This window comes from Leguminivora glycinivorella, chromosome Z, assembly GCF_023078275.1.
Source record: "Leguminivora glycinivorella isolate SPB_JAAS2020 chromosome Z, LegGlyc_1.1, whole genome shotgun sequence".
NCBI lineage: Eukaryota > Metazoa > Arthropoda > Insecta > Lepidoptera > Tortricidae > Leguminivora > Leguminivora glycinivorella.
In genome coordinates this window covers 7,798,384-7,822,171 of record NC_062998.1, presented here as the reverse complement: position 1 = coordinate 7,822,171, position 23,788 = coordinate 7,798,384, and the positions used below count along the sequence as shown (strand labels likewise).

General features: G+C 36.6%; 1 protein-coding gene across 1 annotated transcript in view; it reads left to right on the top strand.

Annotated features, from left to right (window-relative positions):
• The first annotated feature begins 1,053 nt into the window (after window positions 1–1,053).
• Window positions 1,054–23,788, top strand: part of LOC125240578 (beta-arrestin-1-like) — a 201,472-nt gene continuing 178,737 nt past the window's right edge. The window contains exon 1 of the mRNA XM_048148531.1: window positions 1,054–1,250. Coding sequence (XP_048004488.1) covers window positions 1,238–1,250 — 13 coding nt within the window. The 5' untranslated portion in view covers window positions 1,054–1,237. The remainder of the gene's footprint in view (window positions 1,251–23,788) is intronic.

The following is a 23,788-nucleotide window of genomic DNA, read 5'->3' as shown; positions in this document are numbered from 1 at the left end:
TTTAAGGGAAGGTTCTTTAGATCAAATACTAAATTTCGCTAAGAAACTAGCGTCTTAACTCTTACAGTTATCGAGTTATTAAAAAAATAAAGATAATAACTGAACACGTGTGTGACAGCCTTTACCAATTCCTAATGTTATTTGTTTTGACATGTACCGTCAATCACTTGACACTAACTTGAATATTACTCTTAAGGGTCTCTCACACTAATTAATTAATTTATTATGTACTAGCTTTTCCCGCGGCTTCGCTCGCGATAGAAAGAGACAAAAAGTAGCCTATGTCACTCTCCATCCCTTCAACTATCTCCACATAAAAAATCACGTCAATTCGTCGCTCCGTTTTGCTGTGAAAGATGGACAAACCAACAGACACACACACTTTCCTATTTATAATATTAGTATGGTTGAAAACGATGAAATTTTTTGTCCTGATAACGAAACTAACGACATGTCGAATTTAACGGAAAACAAGAAAAACATGGTGTATGTACAATTATTTCCGACGTTTCGGCCAGGTTGTTTTAAAAAGGTGTGAAAAACGCGCGATATATTATCATAAACGACGCAACGGAGCCACGCTGTGACGTCATCGCCCAAATCAATTGTTTAATTTTATTTTTATTATTGTTCTCTTTATTTTCTCTCTTTTTTTTGTTATCTAAGTTTCGTGACGCATTGGTTTTACTGTAATGTGAGCTAATGTCATGTAAACATGTTTTTCTAATAAATAAATATACCAATCGATATAATAGTTCCGTTTTCAACTGGTCCCACAGACTATCATAATTTAGGCCCTCGCCTGACGTCCCCGCTGAGCATCCCCGAGCCATCGTTTGGTCATGAACTTGTTGCATGTTGTGCGCATGAAGTTTATCTTCTAACTCCCTATACCAAAACACACAGGGTTGTAGACTTTACTTCTATGCTGCTAAGCCCCTAGTTGAACGCGGAAAAGATTTGGTAAGCCAGAACGCTCCTATTCGCCCCCAGTTCAGTTCTTCTCTGGACGCTTCGAGAGATATACGTCTCGACGCAACTCCACTTTTGCGATCTGTGGAATTAAAAAGTTTCCCCCCTAAATTCGGCCTCAGTGATTGGTTATTCTCTAGTTTGAATTATGAACGTTTTTCAAAATTACAGTGGTGTTTTCTAAATTGTTTGTCCGCTTTGCGTACTTTTGTGATGTTTTTTGAGTTGCGTCTTTGAGCGTCCGAAGAAATTCGGGATTTTAAACATGGAGAATTCAGGTAAGACTTTTTCATATCAATTTTTAACCATTTACTTATTGTCTAAAAGTTTAATAACTGAGTAAAAAAATTGTGATTGAAGAATTATGGCAAAATATAAGGAAATTAAAAAAAAATCCGTTTGTAATAAAAAAAATGGTCTTAAATTGGTCTGATAGAAAGTAACGAAGCAATTTCCTTAAAAACCGTGCGTTTTTCCCTAATGGCTGTTGCAAAGTACCGGAAAATGAGCTCCGTCGTTAGCCACATTTAATTTGTTATTTTTGAGTAATCCATACTTAATATTTATTAAAAATGGGAAAGTGTGTCTGTTTGTTTGTCCTTCTTTCACGGCAAAACGGAGCGACGAATTGGCGTGATTTTTTAAGTGGAGATAGTTGAAGGGATGGAGAGTGACATAGGCTACTTTATGTCTCTTTCTAACGCGAGAGAAGCCGCAGGCAAAAGCTAATATTTTATTAACGTAAAGTTCTAATTAAATAAATTAATTTTAAACTAGACAAGTGGATAGAATATTAGTAATTTAATTTAAAAACGTAGAATTTAAAACCCTCACATTGGAATTAGTAAATATTATAAAAACAAACTCGGCAATTTAAAGCCTAAAAAGCTTGAAACTTGCATATAAAATGAAAAAGTTTTAGCCGATTTTCAAGGCTTAGCCAATTTTTTAGGTCGGCTTTTAGGGTTTCTCCATTGCAAGAAAAACTTTTATTTATCGTACTAGATTTTTCAATGTCTGCAGTATAAACGATCCTATCTTTTTGCGTAAATTTAGAAGGTTTTAATGAACTGGAGAACTGAGTGTCTCGTTAAGCTTTGTAATAGTAATTTTACTAATTAAACTAAGAAGGTACTCGTACCTCCACGTCTTCAAGAGATAAAGGTGTTTAGTGTTTACAGACGAATGGACGGACGGAGAACAAAGTGATGCTATAAGGAAACCTAAAAATAAGTCTAAAAGTGCGAAAAGATTTGCCTTCGAATTGTTACGGAAACGTACGAACGTGTCATGCTATTTCAGTCAGTGTCAGTACAAGATGTACTGACGTTGACTGAACTGGAATGACAAATACGAACGTTTCCGAAGGAACCCTTTTCGCACTGCATCTGTATGACACTACAATGTTGCCACTTTTTTTTTTTTAATTTCTGCTCTTTTTGGTCAAACTGTATGTGTATATCTGCTAGTATTAATTTTACTATTTTTTGCTAACCCGCCCCTGTCAGACGGACGCCCTAAGGGTCACCAGCTATTGTCCAGTTATTTTTCATATTAATGGCGCTGGTAATATTTCGAGGGTGGATACACGGTACCCTCATTATTTAAGGGAAAGAAATACAAAAATGTGACAAAAAACACAAAAGAGCCTTCAATTGAGATTGATTATATTGTGCCGCAACCGCACTGTGAAATATTAAAAGAAAATGAAGGTTTCAATATTTTGTTTTTGTACGGTACGGTAGGCATATTTTTAAATAAGCGAAACTTTTATTCTATCCATCCAATATGCGATGGATAGATTATTATAGCCGTAGCCGTATATTCGCGTTTTTGACAGGCGGTAACTGTGAGGTAACCGAGAGGGGGTGTGCGGCACTTTCAGCAGGGAGCGGGAGTGGCCATACTGTACCATAGTAATCTATATTATACTGTGCCAAAGGCAAAGACGTGGCCTACGACGGAGTGAGCTCTCCCAGAAGATGCCTGTTTACCCTTGATTTGAAGGTGATTTTGTAAAGAATAAAATCTAGTGAACAGTTACAAATTTAATGTTACAATATATATCAGTGTGCGTAGCCAAATACCCAAACGCTTCACGATTCGTGAGCGTTTCGTGAAGCGTTTGTGAATTCGACTACTCACACAGTGCAGATTTATCTTTGTACAGGTCACAATTTCCTTGGTTTTCATGAAGTAAAGAATATGGATACAGATGTATGTAAGTACCTTTGGGACTTGTGCGCGGAGCCAAAGCCAACACGTGGATGACCTTTGAATTATTATACCACGATAAATACCCGCGTTTTTTCTTTTTGTGCCATTCAGACTGCTACGTAAAGTCATTCAGTTATATTATCTAGTAAAACGTAAAATTAACTACCTACGCTGGCTCAGTATACAAGTAGGAAGACCACATTAATCTAATAGCCGCTCTTAGAGGATATAAAACTATTTATTTTTGAGAAAAAAATCATAACTCTTTTATTTCTTTATGAATCTGGTGCTTGTTTTTGAGCGTTATTATTTTATATGTGGTTTAATAACAGAGATAGGTGTACGTTACGCCAAAAAAAATTTGAGTTTTTGGAAAGATTTGTACGTTACGCCAAAAACAGCTATATTCTGTTCATGAATATTTAGGCGTATCGGACACAAATACTTGTTTTATGAGAACGATTTGGCGTATGGGCCTGGCCACATGGGCGCGTTGCGGCGACGCACCGCAAAAGTTCTGCGTTGCGTTGCCGCGCCGCCAGTTTTTGCGGCTGGAAATCTGCGGCGCGGCACCGCGAGAACTCGCGGTGCGTCGACGCACCGCAAAAACTCGCGGCGCGGCACCGCAACGCAGAATTTTTGCGGCGCGTCGCCGCGCCGCCAAAACTGGCGGTGCGTCGCCGCGCCTCGATAACTATACACAGTGCAGAACTTCACGATCAGTCTTTATCCAGAGTCCAGACATGGATCCCATTACGCGCATTCTGCTCTTGCTCGTATTACGGAGGCGCTTAAAAAAAAGGAGACGAAAAGAAGATGCTGGGTCAACCCATATATATATATATATATAAAATGAATAATGACGGAACTCATTTTGAAAGGAAATATGCGGCATTAAAGACAAGTGAAGTGAAGTTCAAAGAATATTTCAGAATGACAATAGCAAGTTTCGAAGAACTGGTCTTTAAAATCTCACCTCGAATAAAAAAAACAATATATATTTAGAAAACCTGTCGGACCTCTGGAGATGCTGGGATTAACTAAATATGCCGAATACCGAATATTTACCGAATATTCGGCCCATCTCTAATATGAACGAAGGACGAAAGGACAGCCTTATAGACAGCAGGCAGGCAATTATGGTCGCGCGATAAATGATAAAAATATCAGGCCGTCCCTATCACACTATTTGTAAGTGCGATAGGGACGGCCCGATGTTTTATCATTTATCGCGCGACCATGATTGCCCTGCAGCTTCTTATCGCTATCGGTGTCGAGTACTTATCTAAGTTAGGTATCTATTTTAAATATGACGGTGTAATTGTGTGCAGTACAGTACCTACAAAAAAAATCGTACAGAAATTAAAAATAATTACAGTACGCTGAACCAAAATAATATATTATTTACAATACTATATATCATATCATTTTCCTCAGAGCATTTTTCCTGTCTTTGTGTATACTACCTATGGTTGGCCGTGTCGCAGTTGTTAGCTAAGCTACCCTTGTGTGCGTGCGTGATGACACGATTCGCTGGTTGTTCTTTTAGGTATTTAAGTACTTTTAGGTGTTTAAGTACTTTTAGGTATTTAAGACGCTACAGGAGCGAAAATGGAATGGAAAGGAAAGGGAGCCCTTTCAATTTGGGAATTATAGTTAAATATACTAGTTTTATTAACTAGATTTATCGAAAAAAAAAATCCATTAAGAACAACTCAGTTAAAAGATATTGCGAAAAAATCTTTGAAATCGAGGTTCCGCTCTCTTTTCCTCCTTCAAAACTTATTTAAACGGAACGAAATTTGAGAATCTGAATAAAAATGAAATAATCTGTATCGGACCGTTTAGATTTTTTGGACAATTGTTACCGATCTTGAGTATCCCTTTTTCGAGCCATATTGAAAAATGCCGTTTTTAGAAATTTTTGATTGGATCTAGCATCTTTTAAAATAAGAATAGCAAAAAATATCAAAACGGTCCGACTCAGATAAAAATAATAATAATCTGTGTCGAAAAAATCATTGCTCTATCTTCAAAAACCAAGGAGGAAATAGTCGAGAGCGTTTGTATGGAGAACTGACCTGTATTGTATCGTCTTAAGAAATCAGATTTGAATGTAAAATTATTTTTTCTTTTTTCTCCGTGTTTTCTAACGCGCTTATTTTTAGGAGGCGGTTTTTTTTTCATGGTTTGTTTAAGGTACACACCGACATGCTGTAAACATTTTTTAGTTTTTCGTAAGTTAGTCGTTAACGGTGGTCTACAGCTAAAATTGATCTACGACAGAAATGATCTGTACATATTAAAGTAAGTAGGGAAGAAAACCGCCATGCTGAAGTGTAAATTGTGCATGCCACGTCTGGTCTGTCGCATGCATGGTGAGACGACTTGGACGCCTTTATCAGTGACTGCATGGCCGGAAAAATAACACCAGAGGGAGTTGAGGAAATCAAGGGAGAGGCCTTTGCCCAGCAGTAGGGCACTATAACGGGCTAATTAAAAAAATCAGTACCAGTTTAATTTTAATCTATTTTTAAGAAATGTTCCTACTAAAATGTAGATTCTAGCGAAAAAACGTACCTAGGTTTTTCCAGTTGAACATTATTTTTAGCTGCAAGCCACTATTTACGATTTAATCGATTTAAATAAAACTTGCCTACTAAATTATCCATTTGCATATTGATCGTAGCGAAAACACGTACGAAAACGACGTACGTTTTTCTGTTTTACTTTTTTAAAGGCACAGGTCACACGTTTTTCATCAAATCTATGTCGTACCGTTTAGGTTTTTTGGCTAATTGTTACCAATCTTGAGTATCACTTTTTTTGCGCCATAATGAAAAAGGCCGTTTTTGGAAATTTTTGATTGACTCGAGCGTCTTTAAAAATAAAAATATCAAAACGTTCCAACACAGATAAGATTAATAATTAATAACAATCTGACTGGGAACAAATCAACTTATTTTATTGATTATTTTTTTGATTTGTTATTTAATAACCTAACAACAAAATTAAAATTTTGAAAAAACTCCCGACCGCGACATAGTGGACCGATTTTCATGAAACATGGCTAAGAACACTCCCGACTAACTCAGCTTTCAGACAAAAAAACTAAATTTAAATCGGTTCATCCGTTCGGGAACTACGATGCCACAGACATACACACACACACAGACAGACAAACAGACAAATAGACAGACAGACACGTAAAACCCCTTCGTTTTTGCGTCGGGGGTTAAAAATAGTCTTTCGCTATATCGTAATGCTGCAAATGGATTCATATAGGAGGTGCAAGCACTAATTGTTGCCTTGGGCCTTGTCGTTTTTTCTTTCGTGTATGATGTCTATTTCAATTTATAGAATAATCTGTGTTGAAAAAATCAGTCTACCTTCAAAAACCAGGGAGGAAATAGTCGAGAGCGTTGGTATGGAAATTGAACCGTCCTGTATCGTCTAAAAATATAATCGATTGTCGATTTAGCCCCGCTCCCCAGCTGCCAGCTTGCAGACCTGAGGTTGACTATGATAAGAGAAGCATCTTAGCAGGTTGCCTCAAGGGCCTACTCCAAAATCCTGCCAGATTTCCGTCCATAGTCCATAATAGTGCGTAATTTTATTTTCACGAATTTATCGGATTCGGATCGGACGTAGTTCGAAAGCGCTCTATTTTTAACATAAGTACGTACCTATCGTCATATTCAGATAGAACGAATATTTTCTTTACCTATTTATTTACAAATTGTCAAATCTTTTGGGAATTACATAAAAGTCATAAAATTATTTATTTAATTAAATTTTGAAAAAAACTCCCGACCCCGACATAGTTTACCGATTTTCATGAAACATGACTAAGAACACTCCCGACTAACTCAGCTTTCAGACAAAAAAATCAATCTAAATCGGTTCATCCGTTTGGGAGCTACGATGCCACAATAAATCAAACGTTGAGGTTGGAATGAAAAAAAAAATATCAGCCCCTACTTTACATGTGTAGGGGGGGAAGTACCCTAATAAAACATTTTTTTCCATTTTTTACTTTTGCACTTTGTTGGCGTGATTGATATACATCTTGGTGCCAAATTTCAGCTTTCTAGTGCTAACGGTTACTGAGATTATCCGCAGACGGACGGACGGACAGACAGACATGGCGAAACTATAAGGGTTCCTAGTTGACTACGGAACCCTAAAAATCTATCACCATTTTTTTAATATGAAACAACGTAACTAAAAAAAGATGATTTTTAATAGCATATTGAAAAATTCGAATATTGCTTAGTATTTTATCGTGAAAAACTGTACTAAATCTACTATTGATTCAATGTTTGTGATGCTTGGAAAAAATCCATCACCAAGTAAAGGGTTTAAATATAAACGACACGAAGTTTAATTCGAACACAACAGTTCACAATTGCGAGCAGCGGCGACGCACCGCCAGTTTTGGCGGCGCGGCGACGCGCCGCAAAAATTCTGCGTTGCGGTGCCGCGCCGCGAGTTTTTGCGGTGCGTCGACGCACCGCGAGTTCTTGCGTCGCGGTGCCGCGCCGCAGATTTCCTGCCGCAAAAACTGGCGGCGCGGCAACGCAACGCAGAATTTTTGCGGTGCGTCGCCGCAACGCGCCCATGTGGCCAGGCCCTATGTCGTACACTAACTATTCTTAACAAATTTTTTTTTAAATCTGCGACAAATTTCATGCAAATTGCTATTTTACTGCGTATTTTTTGTATTATTATGTAATTAAGAGGGAATCATAAGTTTATTTTGGAATTAATCAAATTTAAACTTCGCAATTAAATTACATTGTGCGTTAAAATTGTCGTATATAGCACTGAGTACTTTAAGGCGGATCCATCAAAGTATACAAATACTTTTCTAGAGGTTTTCGTAAACGATGGGTGCGATTTTGATGCCTCTTGTGGAGGCCGTTCTTAGAAAAATAATGAAAAAGTATCAATTATTGGTAAGTGCCTCCACAAAGCTATTTAAAGTAATGAAAAAACACATTAAAAAAGTGTTTAGGAACTTACTAATTTAGTACTATATTGGTCATAACTCATAATGGTCATGTATTTAATTGTTTACTCTTTTTCTTAGTTTTTCACTATGTTCAGCGGCAGTTTAATTCCTGTAGCGTTACTATAAATATCGACAAGGGTACATAGCAAAACATACAAAGCAGAGTTATTATGTCGTTGATTTTTTTTCGATAGCTTTGTGGAGGCACTTGCCATTATTATTATTTTTTAATATTTTTTACGTCATTTGCACCCTATAGAGCACCAAATTCGCACCCATCGTTGAAAGATTTCTTAAATTTAGAAAAATGATCCGCCCTGTAACGTACATGAGATTAGGGAGTTACGCCAAAACGCACCAAAAATTTTTTTTAGCTTGGTGGATACGACAAAATGCTCTTTCAAACTTGGTAGAAATGACGATTTTTTTTAGGGCGTATCGGACATTTTTTCAAAGGTATCGAGACGTTGAATATACCATTCGATAGAGAAAAAAAATCTGAGTATAACTGCATTCATAACTCATTTTCGCCATTTTGTCCCTTACGCCCTTTGAGCCTACGGTCATCGATGTATTAGTTATTACTTACGCCGTATTTGCGTAGGTACGAAAATAGTTGCGGGTTACAAAATTTAAATTTTGAAAAAAAAAAAAAAAACTCCGTGGTCTAACTACGACTATAGACTGAATCTAGTTGACTGATTCCCATCTCACATGGCTAAGAACACTCTCGTCTAAATTCAGCTTAAATAAAAAAATAAATGGGTTTATCCGTTTGGACATTTTCGCGAGAAGAATCCCCAAAAATATATTTTCTAAGGTAGGTAAATTGTATGTTTTTCCTACTCAGAATCTTGAGCTATTTCGATCTAGGACAAAAAAAAGAGACAAAAAATGGTCCCAAAATTTTCTATTATTTTGCATAGGTAGGTACTTTTCAGTCTTTCCACTTTGTAATCGCTGTACAAAGTGTTTGAAAAATGGTAACGAAGTGGAAAAATTACATTGGAGGTGGTTTTTTTCACTTATTAGGATAGAAAGGGCTCGAAATTCTGAAAAGTAGGAAAACATTAAATTTTTCTATTTTCGAAAAAAAAAAAATTTGAAAAAATTTCGCGAAAATGCCCGTTCAGCAGCCACGATGCCACAGAGAGACAGACAAGTCAAACTTAAAACACCCCTTCGTTTTTGCGTCGGGGCTTAAAAAGATCACTCACACAAACAACATCCATCGAGCAGAGCCCAACTGGGGAAGTATACCTCCGCCTTACAGAAGATCGCAGCCAAACAGCACTAGACCCTACCCATAGTATTGTGTTCCTGCCGGTGAGTAAGGCTGCCAGAGATCAACGAGGGTGCGGTGTGCTGGTGACGGAAGGACCTACGGAATGAAATGAAATATTTATTTTCCAAGTAGGCATATTACAATGCGCATATGAACGTCAAATAAAACTACGCCGGCTCTAACCCCACGCCTCAGCCTCGAGAAGATGCCGGGGGCCGGGGGCCCCGGGACCGGCAAGAAACTCGGCGGGCCACTTCTTCTTCAAAAAACTAACTAATTTGTTCGAAGAACTAATTTGTTCCGTCTATTGTCCTTTGAGTCGTCGGCAACCCGAACCCTTCTTGGAGCTTATACACTCCTTTTTGCTGTGTACTTAATAGAGCAAAAGGGAGTGTACAAGTTTCTAATGGGCTGGAAATGCGCATATGACACTCCTTAAGTTGCAGGCGTCCATAGGTTACGTTGACCGCTTTCCATCAGGCGGACCGTATGCTTGTTTACGACCAACGTAGCATAAAAAAAATCTGTGTCGAAACAATAAAGGGACACAGGCTACCACTTGTAGATGTCGACTGTGGGATCAGGAGCTGTTGGCAACCTGTCACTGCAATGTCACAATTTCGTTTTGTTTCAACCTCTTATTTTGCCAATAGTGGCACTGAAACTTGAGTAGTTTCATGTGCTCTGCTTACCCATTTATAGGATATGCGTGATTGTATGTATGTAAAGTTATTAAAACGCCTTAATTAGTGTATGATACAAGCAGCCACAGAACACAAGTATGGAGTTTTCTTTCAACCGACTTGACGACTACGAAAAAAAATGGCATTCTGTTTAGTCCGTCAGTTAGCTCGTTCAAAAATACTGATAAATATTTTTCGCTTTTTCTAATTAATGAAAAAATACAAAGATATAGAGCGTTAGAGATCCGGAGTGGGGGCTTGTGACGTCAGTTCTAAGTAAAAATTGTGGGCGTGACGTCACGAAAAACTTCAATGCACTGTACCGTTATTTTTCGTTTACGAGAAAAAAGAAAAAATACGTGTCTAAAATTCTTTGATAATCTAACTGACGGACTAATTACTTTTTTTTTTAGTCGTCTCTCCTATTCACGGTCAATTATATTTTACGCAATTTCATTTCAAGTAATTTATTATTGTGACACTTCGTCATTGTGCAAATATAGCCGCCGTCAGTTTAAGAGGGGGTCGTACGAAATCCTCGAAAAGTGCATTCGGCGTTTAACAAATGCTGCTCACATTTCTAAATTAAATGAAATAAAATAAATGTAGTTATTATCTTAAAGAGTGTGTCTACAACTTTTGACTATTCACAATCTCCAATTATTAACGGTGTAATAACTAAACCCACACAAAGTTGACCTAAAATGAGAAAAACGTATGTCGCCGTTTAGTAAACTTTGTTAAAAAAATTCAATACCCTAGTTATAACATTATGTGATTCTGAAAGCCAGATAAATGGACTACAAGTTTTGAGGTTTTTTATATTTTTCCTCTCAAAGGCAACAAAGAAATTTTACCTTAAATTTAAACTATCGTAAAATTTCCATACATTCGCCATTGCTGTCAGAATTCTCCTTTCGATTAGATGCCGTGAGCGGCTCATCGGAGGCAGACGTGTCGCCGGTCGCTCCGCGTTGACAATTAAATTTGACAAATATTTTGACAGAAAATAGTGTACGTACACGAAAAACCATACCAGTGTAAAACTGTGCTCAAAATAAATAGGGTAAATCAAATATGTCAGGTGGTGATCCAATCTCATTTAAAGTTTAAAGGTGCATGGCTTGTGCATCAAAAATAAATAAAAATGTATCACATTATTAAAGAAAATAACGAACACAACCGAATGAGTATAAATGATTTCATTCTAGTTCGGTTAAATTGAAAAGAGTTTCATGTTTTATTTTACTCATTGGAATACATTTTCATTACGCTGGTATTAACAGTACGTCATTTTAAAAATATATATGACAGCACCTACGTCAAATTCTGTCAATCAGGTTGTATGTAAACAATTATAATTTAATTTATCCTCAACTGACTTTGGCAAAGGCCCTCGAGGCTGCCATTCCCAAAAAAAAAAAAAAAAAAAAAAAAAAAAAAAAAAAAAAAAAAAAAAAATTAATTTATTTTTACATATTTAGATACTTGTTAATCGATTCTTACTTAGAATAGAAGAAAGGGAAATGCGGGCGGGTATACCTATTTATTAAATACCTACAATATTCCGTATGGTGTGCTTCTGGTTCAAATTTTTATATAAAAAAATGTTTCAATTTCATTAAAGATTACCCTGTGCATACCACGAACACGTAAGTAACCGTAAGTTCATCGTTGTTTAGAAAGTAACGCTCGTTTTGAATGGCACTTCTCCATTCAACTAGACCAGATGTTCATGGAACAGTCACCAGCATACGTATATGACTATGAACGGCCGTGACAACATATCCGATTCTCTATAGGGGCCATAAGTATATGACGACATATTCTCGGCAAAAAATTGTGATGCTTCGTGACCGGCAAAAACATAGTCTCTCTTTCTAGCGTCTCGCGAGCGTAGCGTCGGGCCAACTGTATGGAAAAAGATGCCGCGTCGCGTCGGCGCGGCTTAGCCATACAGTTAGCCCGACGCTACGATCGCGAGACGGTAGATGTGGGAGGGTCCTTATCCGTATAAATATCTGATCGGGTCGCTTAAAAATATTTGTTTCCTTATAAAAATCTAAATTACACTCTCACTTGCATAATTATCTATCCATTGTTAAAGCAAATATATATCTTACGGGCTAGAAATCATTAATATGTAATTAAAGTGCAATAACAAACCCTACCTTAGTTGCCTTAGAGCGGTAAATTGTATGAGGTGATTTGACATCTCACGAAATGACGAAACACGTGCAGTATTATATTATCGTTGCATATGTCTGTCTCATCTGTTCTTAAACTATGACAACTAAACTTATTACAAATCTGATATCAGAAGCCTTTTTACAAGCTTTTATTCAACTTGCCTTGTTAGTTTGGGTCAAAACGTAGAAGCTAAATTTGACCCACTTTCCGGTTTCCGATTGAGCTGAAATTTTGCACACATATGTAAATCACGTGACAATGCAATATTATGGTATCATGGAGGTGATCTGATGATGGAGCAGAAAGGTGGTCAGAGGAACTCTGTTATGAAACGTCGTATCCCCATTGAGTAAGGGGTTTTTAGAAACATCTCGGAGAGCAATAGATGATTGTTGAAAGAAAGGTACAGTCGGCTAAGGTAAAGCTTGTGCCAAAAATGAAATTTTTGCAAAAAAAAAAAATTATAAATTGGGAGGTGTAATTTTTTATTATCTCTGCATTTCATTGAGAAGAAAAACCGGCCAAGAGCGCGTCGGGTCACGGTCAGTGTAGGGTTCCGTAGTTCCAGGGAAAATAATATATTTAGGGGCATGAAAATGTCTGTCAAAGTTGGCATTTAAATTTATTGTATTATTTACTCATTTTAACTTTATTTTTGTGTGAAATTTTGCTCAGAATTTGTTCGTTATCCTTTTGAATGTAGTGTATATCTACACTTCTAAAGTTTATGTTCCATACATACTTACTACAATTTTCTTTTCATTGACAGACGATTTCAATTTCAATTTTCAATTTCAATTTGATGGATAAATATCCGCGGCCTGAGGGGTGAATAGGATCAGGAATGGGGGGAATCGGGTCGCAAAGGGGTGAATAGGTTTACGAAGGGGTGATTAGGGTCGGAAGAGGGGTGAATTGGGATGTGTGGTCAATGGTTGTCAAATTGTATAAAAGATATATAACTTACCTAAAGTGATGTTTTTATGAATGACCTCTCTGTATATGGACGCAATTTATACGTCAATGTATTGCTTCGTAGTTAGACTAGATACAAGAAATCAACATTTAGAAATGTTAATTACACTTCTGTCAACCTCCACGTTTCACCCATGATTGCTATAATATAAATGGATTACTTTAAAATAAAAATCATAAGTATGAAACTATACAACTAGGGAAGAAATAAAATTATTTTATTGAATAATTTTTGATTTGTTCTTTTTCAAGTTTATATAAATAATAAATTCTCAATTCGCTCAAAGGTTGAAAGAGACACCTTATAGGGATAAGTTCGCCTTTGTACACCATAACTATACTGTATTTATATGTCCTAACTTGTCTTATGTACAATAAAGTGTTCACATACATACATACATAAATTGAAATAGATATCATACACGAAAGAAAAAACGACAAGGCCTACTGATGGTCGAGCCGGGAATCGAACCCGGGTCTTCAGCTTACGCAGCTAACGTCATTACCACTAGGCCACCCGCCCGCCGTGTGGTACCCAACGAAATTTCTCTAGTGTATGTTATCTCTGATAGGCACATTTTGACCACCTCGTATATGAATCTTATAAGGCCCATTTGCACCAACCACTTAACTCAGGGTTAGTGGGCTGTCAACTGTCAAATTCCATGTAAAATAGTGGGTTAATCCTCCATCTTCGTTGGTGCAAGTGGCACTTAGAGGATTACGGTATAGCGAGAGACATGGCGGGTTCGATTCCCGGCTCAGCCACCAGGGGGCCTTGTCGTTCTTACTTTCGTGCGTGATATCTATTTCAATGTATAAGCATGAAAACGGTTATGACTCTATTTTCAAATAAGTAATTTTTACTGATAAACTTTTTTTTTTGGCATTTCATTTTGTAAGGTATGCTCCCAGCCGAAGATCAGCGCTGATGAAGAGGCACCAAAGAAAACACGTCCGTTCCATACAAGATTTATTAGCAGAGAGCGAAAATATAAACCTACCCACAATCAGTCGGTGCCTATAATTACTAAACTACCCACATATGTCACAAATTTATTTCAAAAAAACTTAATGTCATTATCAGTTTGCCGTTAATATTTGTGGGGTTTGAAATTGGACCAGAAGTGATATAAAAAAAAGACTATACATTTATAACCTTTTGAATTTTGGAAGTCGGTTAAAAAATCTCGCCAAATGAGAATCTTTTTTCGCACAATTGTAAAACTAAATTATCTTTACTAGTTACCTCTAAAATACTAAATGAAATGACATCTATTGCGACTTAAGTAGTTTGCATAAATTAGTAACCCAATTTACCTAGAGACGGCGCTGCACTTTGGGCTACTTAGTACATCATTTTCTGAAGATTTTGGGTTCATGGGGTCGGAACGGGTATGAACTACCGTAATTTGTGCTGAATAGGACCAAAACCGACTTTTGAACGTCGATAGCACTTTTTTTATATGTTCCATGCTAATTTTTTACACAAAAAATCTTCCAGCGGTGTGAACTTCGGTTTGTCTTTGAAAATATGTCGTTTTATTTAGTAATTTTCGCTCACCCTAACGTTGGGGTGAATAGGGAAAAGTGCTAGGGTTGACCCTTTTGGACTACGAACAAAACCTGACTAACTAATATGTTATGAGTAGTCGGTTATGTATTAATGATAACCTTAAACCAACCTTTATAAATGGTGCTCTGACGCAGTGAACAAGTAAGTATGGTCGTGGGCAGTGCGGATAACGTGTTAAAATATAAGCATAGTTTGTTGCTATTTTTCATGTTTAAATAACTTCTAAACTAACGTAGTGGTATTCAAGTAAAAGGTTCACAGTGAATATTAAGTAGCTTGCCAGAAATGTGTTTCTGCTTGGCTATACCTACCATTGTAAGTATTGAGTTTTGTATCATAAAGTCAAACTAGGCATTTATTACTAATGATTTACTCTGTGGGGTGCCTTTGATCACTTGCATGGGGTAACATTGACCATAATGACACATAGTTGATTATTGTCTGATTATGTCACGGTACTTGTTGAGTTGAGGCAGATAATTTGATCTCTTCGTGTGATAAATATTGAAACAATTGCAAATAAAGTTGGTTTTTCGAAGATGGTAGGTAATTTTAATTTTTGATCAAAGTAACCCCAAAATAGCGTTAAAGAGTTGTAATATTTGACTTTGCGAACCGTGTTTTTATCTTTTCTCGAGATAAAATACTTTTGCAAGGGGTTACATTCGATTACCATTTCAAAAAAACATAGGGTATCAAAGTAACCCCAATGTCAGTTTAAGTTTGATCTCATAGTTTTTTTTTCTGCGTACATTATTTTGTTACTTTTATAGATTTTTAGCAGGAAAAGACTAAAAAAGTTGATGGTCCCATTTTTTTTCTTTCTTTACATTAATAAATACCCATTAAATGTAGAAGCTAGAGAAGTTTAAATTCCCAAATTGGTCAATGTAACCCCAGTTTACGGTAGACACCGTGAATCTATTCTAATAATTCTCTATTTATTTGAAAGAAAAATCGTTACAATTCTAAAATATGCAATCTAAGATAAAAATGCTTTTCATATATAGTTACAAACTTAGTTCAGAATTTTTTTTCGTACAACTTTTATTAAATTGGTCTACCTATCAAGTTCAAAATAATTTTCCTAGAAAGTCTTTATACAGTCCTGCTTTTGAGATTTTTTCATATTTGAGAAAACAGCCCTTATTGCCTGAAATACGGCAGTGATATTGACATTATTGACATTGACATTTGCTTTTTCGTATTTTGACTGCACTGTTGTATTTTTTGCCATGCTAATTTGAACCTTATCTCTGAGCGATGTTTTTTTAATTTTCAGTCACGTCACAGATGTTTATGACATAACATCTAGGTATTTAGCCATTTAAAAGAAACTACAAGGGACTTTACAGACTGCAACTGGTACAGGGCCTAAGCTATAATTTAAAAATTATACTCTGTCAACCAAGTCTGTCAGTAAATAAGAACAAAGAAAACTATATGCATCCTTTTCTTTAGGGTGCTAGAGAAAAGGATACCTATAGTTTTCTTAGTTCTTATTTACTGACATACTTGTTTGACAGAATATATATTGTGATTTTTATATGTTTTTTTGTTTTTTATTTATTACCAAGTATGAATTTCAACATTTTCAACTCAAGAAACTGAAATTTAGAGAAGAGACTCGGAAATTGGGTAAGATAAAGAGTCTGATGCAGATGGCGATGGCGGTATTGGGATAAGATAAGATATGCGTCGATATTCCCTATCTTTCTTTGTGTCTCTGACTTGACTGCTGCTAGCTGTACTCTATTCATTAGGTTTTTATTTTATACACATACTTTATTTTGTATCAAACTAAATGATAAAAAAACCTAACGACCAAAAAGAATAAAGAAAATATCTGATAGTCTTTAATACAATCCGCATATACGTAATGCACAGCACAGGCCTCTGAAGACCTGCAGGGCAATCATAGTCGCGCGATAAATGATAAAACATCGGACCGTCCCTATTGCACTTACAAATAGTGCGATAGGGCTGAATGTTTTATCATTTATCACGCGACCATAATTGTCTGCCTGGAGGTATCGGCCTTCATACACGACTTTGAATAATGTTTGCGGGGATAGGCAGGCTGACGATTTTTAATCTAAGTATAGAAAAGTAACGCAAAATGAAGTGCAAAGTAATTTGAAATACACCTAGATAAACAATCAACTGAGTAAGGAACGTTATCTACATATTTAGGTAAATTTAAGCCACATGAGACGTGAACAGAGAAGGAAAGCTAGATGACGCGTATTTTTTCTCTGTCTTCTTGTATGCTACCTTTTTTACAGTTTAAATTTCTCAAATGAGGTCAGTAGTTGACTACAAACTCAAAATAACACTCTTCAAAAAAAATTAAGGGTCACTGACCTTTCACAGTAAATTGAGGTAGTGTGAGTGAAGGGTGTTTGTGTGTGTAATGGGGTAATTTGACAGATTCTGAAAATTCTCCCTGCTCTACCCCCTCTTAAAACGATGGTCATTAATCATCCATATTTTACTTGAATTCAGTTGGATTCGCAAATACTTTGCCGAATGTATACAATATAAAATTGGGGACCAATTACACGATGGGAGAGCTCGCTTATAAGTTTTTATTTAATATATTGCGGTATTGTCGCTTTCGTAAAACTAGTGCCTACGCCAAATCTTGGGATTAGTTGTCACAGCGGACCCCAGGCATATTGCGGTATTGTCACAAAAATTACATATTATTTTCATTGTTTGTGCAAGATAAAACTTTCTTTATGTATTGACAAGGTTTAACAGTCATGCTAAAAATGAATTATTCACCCCGAAATTATACGAATATGTTATATAATATAACTTTCCCTAGTTAGTAAGAGCGGGAAGAAATATAATATAACATAGATTCAACCTGTGGAATCGATGCATTCCCCCCTTCATCTTAGAGAACAATCACGAACGATTTAGTTTCTCCTAGACATTATTTTACCTTTCACAGTTTTTGTGAAAATGTACAAAAAACTAAAAATCATCATCCTCCTTGCGTTATCCCAGAATTCGCCACGGCTCATGGGAGCCTGGGGTTCGCTTTGACAACTAATCCCAAGATTTGGCGTAGGCACTAGTTTTACGAAAGCGACTGCCATCTGACCTTCCAACCCGAAGGGTAACTAGATGATTGATGATGACTCACGATGATTCCTTCACCGAAAAGCGACTGGCAAATGTCCAATGGCATTTCGCACAAAAGTTTAGAAAAACTCATTGGTACGAGCCGGGTTCGAACCCGCGACCTCCGGATCGAAAGTCGCACGCTCTCCGCTAGGACACCAATAATAACCACAAAATTAAAATTTTGAAAAAACCCCCGACCGCGACATAGTGGACCGATTTTCATGAAACATGGCTAAGAACACTTCCGACTAACTCAGCTTTCAAATAAAAAACCGGCCAAGTGCGAGTCGGACTCGCCCACCGAGGGTTCCGTACAAACTTTCAATGGTTAAAATAACCATACTACTCATACTCATATTCATTTATTCATTCAACGCCATTTTACACCTGAAGATTTGATTTAAAAAAATAATATTCATACAACAATAATACTTAGAAAATAAATAGACAGAAGATTGAAATTACAAAAAGTTAGGCAATATTCACATAAAAAATGCACAAAAATATTTTTCTAATTAGGTAATAAAAAAATTGTCATAAGTGTAGAACGGGTGCTCGACCAGCCAATTTTTTAAGCGATAGGTACTTAAAGTTCGACACACTAGGCGCTTCAACCACATATTGCGGCAATTTATTATAGACGGCAGGGTCCATCACATGTGTTAATTTGACCGTAAATTGGATTTCGCCAATTTACGGTCGATACCTACTAACTTTCCGGCATTTCGAATGTTGTACTTGGAACACATGTTCTTAGTTTTGTCACAGAATATATGTATAATAGTACAAGTACAGAAGGCTCACTCCTTTGATGTTCACAAAATAACGCTATTCTAAATTCTTACCTACATTAACAAACGGACCGCACGCGAGCAGCCAACATTGAATTTTTCCCCTCACTAGCTCGGAAACACGTGTTTTGTCCTTTAATACCAGCGGGTAAAACGCATTTTATCCACTAGTGCTTTAAAATTGATAAAAGTAGGTGAATCTAGTAATAAAGATCATTTACCACCTGTGGAACTACTGGAAGCAGTGATAAAAGAAAATCTTGCAGTACAAAAGGCGGACTCATGCTTTAAGGCATTCTCTACTGTGTTGATCTTTCTTTTATGCGGGGGGCTTCGCCCCCCGAGCCCTCCTTTATATGCTCTTAAGGGTCTCAAGAAGACCCTATCCCAACTTATTTTAAATACTACGTTGATCTTTCTTTTATGCGGGGGGCTTCGCCCTCGAGCCCCCCTTATTCATGCTCTTCAGGGTCACAAGAAAACCCTATCCCAACTTACTTTAAATACTACGTTGATGTTTATTTTATGCGGAGGGCTTCGCCCCCCGAGCCCCCCTTTATTTCCTCTTAAGGGTCTCAAGAAAACACTATCCCAACTTATTTTAAATACTACGTTGATCTTTCTTTTTTGCGGGGGCTTCGCCCCCCGAGCCCCCCCCCCTTTATTTACTCTGAACGGTCACAAGAAAACCCTAACCCAACTTATTTTAAATACTACGTTGATCTTTCTTTTTTGCAGCGAGCCCCCCCTTTATTTCCTCTGGAGGGTCACAAGAAAACCTTAACCCAACTTATTTTAAATACTACGTTGATCAGTCTTTTTTGTGGGGGGCTTCGATCGCCCCTGAGCCCCCCTTTACTTGCTCTTAAGGGTCTCAAGAAAACCCTATCCCAACTTATTTTAAATACTACGTTGATCTTTTTAGTAGTTCCAGTTCATATCTTCCGGCTCCATCATCAGACCTTGAAACCTAATCGTAGTCAAAGTTCATTACAAGACTTTTCTAAGAAACCCAAAAACTACTATGATACGATGTTCTATCATGTAGTTCCAGTTCATATTTTCCGGCTCCATCATCAGACCTTGAAACCTAATTGTAGTCAAAGTTCATTACAAGACTTTTCTAAGAAACGCAAAAACAGCTATGATACGATGTTACATCATGTAGTTCCAGTTCATATCTTCCGGCTTCATCATCAGACCTTAACAAACATTAAAAACTAAATCAAAATCGATTGATTCGTTCGGGAGCTATGATGCCAGACAGACATGTCAAGCGTCAAACCTATTATTATTATAATATTTTTGCGTTGGTGGTTAAAAACAAGAAACCTCCTATAAAACACAACTTTCTATGAAAATCGGTAAAGTGCGAGTCGGATTTCGACATTTCCATACAAAAAGGTCATGAGCGCCTGACGACATGTGATGGCAACGTGTACACTAGATTTGTACTTTAAAGATTTTGCGTATATTTTGGAAACTATAAGAGATAGAGCAAATAGACTTCAGATTTTGGTTGTCGGTGGCACAATTTTTTTGTTTTCGTATATATACACCATTTTTTGGACCTATTAGGGCAATATTATGGTCAGTGCAGTTCTAAACAGTCGTAAGCGCCTCTTTTTTAGTAGGAACTTAAGTCATTTTGGCAAATGCTTAAAAATTTTAACAATTTCTAAACAGAAATTAATTTCTTTCTACCTGTCCATGGCGCTCACAAAATTTCAAAACATTTAGTAAGTACTTGCAGCGGCAGTGAGTGAAAAATCTCAATTTGAGTTTTTTTCTCTTAACTCCGACTTACGCTTGACTGTAGATTTCTAATAGGTTTTCCTGTAATCTACAGGTAGAGGGCTATCTCGTGTATTTTTTGAAAATTTTACGCTAAGTAGTTTCGGAGATAAGGGGGGGGGAATGGTAATTTTTTGCTTATTTTCTTAAATTACTTCTAAATTACCAAAATAAAAACTATAAAAAAAATATATTTGAGATGCTTATAAAATGCTCTTTCATTTGATATGTAGCACAATATAGTTCTAATAACTTTGATTTTTAATTTTCAATTTTACCCCCAAAAGTGGCCCCTATGATTAAATTTCGTTTAATTTCATTTAATTATATTACATGTCCGTCTTTGGGCCACTTGTTTACATACGTGTGCCAAATTTCAAGTAAATCGGTCTAGTAGTTTCGGAGAAATCGGCTGTGACAGAGGGACAGACAGACACGCGAGTGATCCTATAAGGGTTCCGTTTTTCCTCTTTGAGGTACGGAACCCTAAAAAAAACTAAATCGAAATCGGTTCACCCGTTCGGGAGCTACGGTGCCACAGACAGACACACACACAGACAAACAGACAGACAGACAGACAGACAGACACGTCAAACTTATAACACCCCGTCGTTTTTGCGTCGGGGGTTAAAAATAGGGACATAAAAGTGGGTGGGAGGAGGGAAAGCATTAACTCCTCAGCGTGTTTCTACACCTATATTTTATTGTAAACCTATAAACTATCTATATAAACACCAAGTTTCGTGTTGTGTTTTTAGCCACATGGGACAAGGTCTAGACTCCAGACAGACTAGTTCAGACCGGTCGTCTCCAAACCTTTGTTAAAACGGCTACTAAAAAAAAAAAGCTAAAAGGCATGGAAAGATTTGCGAAGTCCGGCGTGGCTTCCGTAGCTCAATTGGTAAGAGCATTGCACGGATTGCAAAAAGGATGCGGGTTCAAGTCCCGCCGGAAGCGTAAATTTTTCCATTTTTAGGGTTCCGTACCTCAAAGAGGAAAAACGGAACCCTTATAGGATCACTCGCGTGTCTGTCTGTCCCTCTGTCACAGCCGATTTCTCCGAAACTACTGGACCGATTTACTTGAAATTTGGCACACGTATGTAAACCTGTGGCCCAAAGACGGACATGTAATTTAATTAAATGAAATTTAATCACAGGGGTCACTTTTGGGGGGTAAAATTGAAAATTAAAAATCAAAGTTATTAAAACTATATTGTGTTACATATCAAATGAAAGAGCATTTTATCAGCATCTAAAATATATTTTTTTTATATTTTTTGTTTTGGTAATTTAGAAGTAATTTAAGAAAATAAGCAAAAAATTACCATTCCCCCCCCTTATCTCCGAAACTACTTAGCGTAAACTTTTCAAAAAAATACACGAGATAGCCCTCTCCCTGTAGATTACAGGAAAACCTATTAGAAATCTACAGTCAAGCGTAAGTCGGACTTAAGAGAAAAAACTCAGATTACGAATTTCACTCACTGCCGCTGCAAGTAGTTACTAAACGTCTTAAAATTGTGTAAGCGAGTTGGACAGGTATAAAGAAATTCATTTCTGTCTTTTTCTTTTTAGAACTTGTTCAATTTTTTTTTTCATTTGTACAAAATGACTTAAGTTCCTACTAAAAAGGAGGCGCTTAAGACCGTTTATAAATTGACTGAGCAAAATTTTATTCAAATCGGTCCAAAAAAAGGTGTCTGTTGACGAAAACATAGAATTTGTGCCACCGAAAGCCCAAATCTGAAGTCCATTTTGCTCTATCTCTTATCGTTTCCGAGATATATACGTAAAGTCTTGAAAGTGCGAAACGTTAACTTTGCCATCATAGTCGTTCAGGCGCTCATGAGTTCTTTGTATGGAAAAGTCGAAAACCGACTCGCACTTGACCAATGTTCATAAAACGTTGTGGTTTTTTTTTATTAGCAAAAATGACTTAAGCGCCTTCAGAAGTGCAGGTGCTTAAGACCGTTTGTAAGTTAAAGTTAGCTGTGATGGCTCAACGAAGAAAGAAGATTTCAATATCCTACTTATACATATTTCATTAATTTAACTATACAGTTTTTATTACTCAAGCCAAGCGTTAGGTTAGCTATTGCTATTGAAAGGAAAACTTGTGTATAAAGCTTGAAACAAATTATGGGACGCGTCTGACGGACGCGGCTGATGACCGCGACTGATAAGCCGATGGCTTGCGTGGGCGACGGTCGCGCTATGGTCGCGCGACGGCGATGCGACGCATACGAAATCAAACCTTATCGATATGGAAGCAGACGATGCACACATTTGCAACTAAGCGATCGGACACTTTTGAGTGTCGATTTGTAGGTGACAGTGTATCTAGCCTCGTGGCGCCGAATGTACTTTCTAAAGTACATAATGGTTTCAATGGAATTTTAACTCTCATGTAAACAAATAAAATATAATTTCTTATGTTTCTAAAATTTTTCGAATAACTGAAATTGAATTCAATCTCAAGTAGAATAAGCCCACTGAGCATGAAACTTACAATAACTTGCAGTAAGTTTACATACCTCACATTTGTAAGTTTAGAATGTAAGGTCGGAGAACTATGACAACAACATTCAACTTATTGGTAATTTGAAATTTTCAGAAAATTAGTAGTGCTATATTATTGTAACATGACAAATGAAAACTAATATTATAATATTGCAAGGATGTTTTGATTACAAGTTATTTAAATGTTCATTTATTACATTGCTGCAACAAGGTATTAGCTATATTACATATGCAACGTTACAGCAACATTAACTTTTAAACATCAAGTTTTCAATGTTACTTCAATGTCTAAATTTAAAGTTTCCCAAATGTTCAAAATCAATATTACTGCAACTGACCACTTGAAATATTGGTTTTATGCAGTTGCTGCAATATCACAAATTAAGATTTACTTCAATAAAACCTTTTGATATAACCGGTATATTTATTTTGTAACATTACAGGTAATTATAAATACAATGTCACAGCAATTGTTTTTTTTAAGAATTAATTTCTCAATGTTGCACCAATTTTAAATAATAACGTTTATTAAACATTTAACATCAATATTACAGTCATTGACCGTTTTAAATATATTTTTTATAATTTTGCTGCGTTATCACAAATTGATATTTCCTTTAATGAATCTATTTTA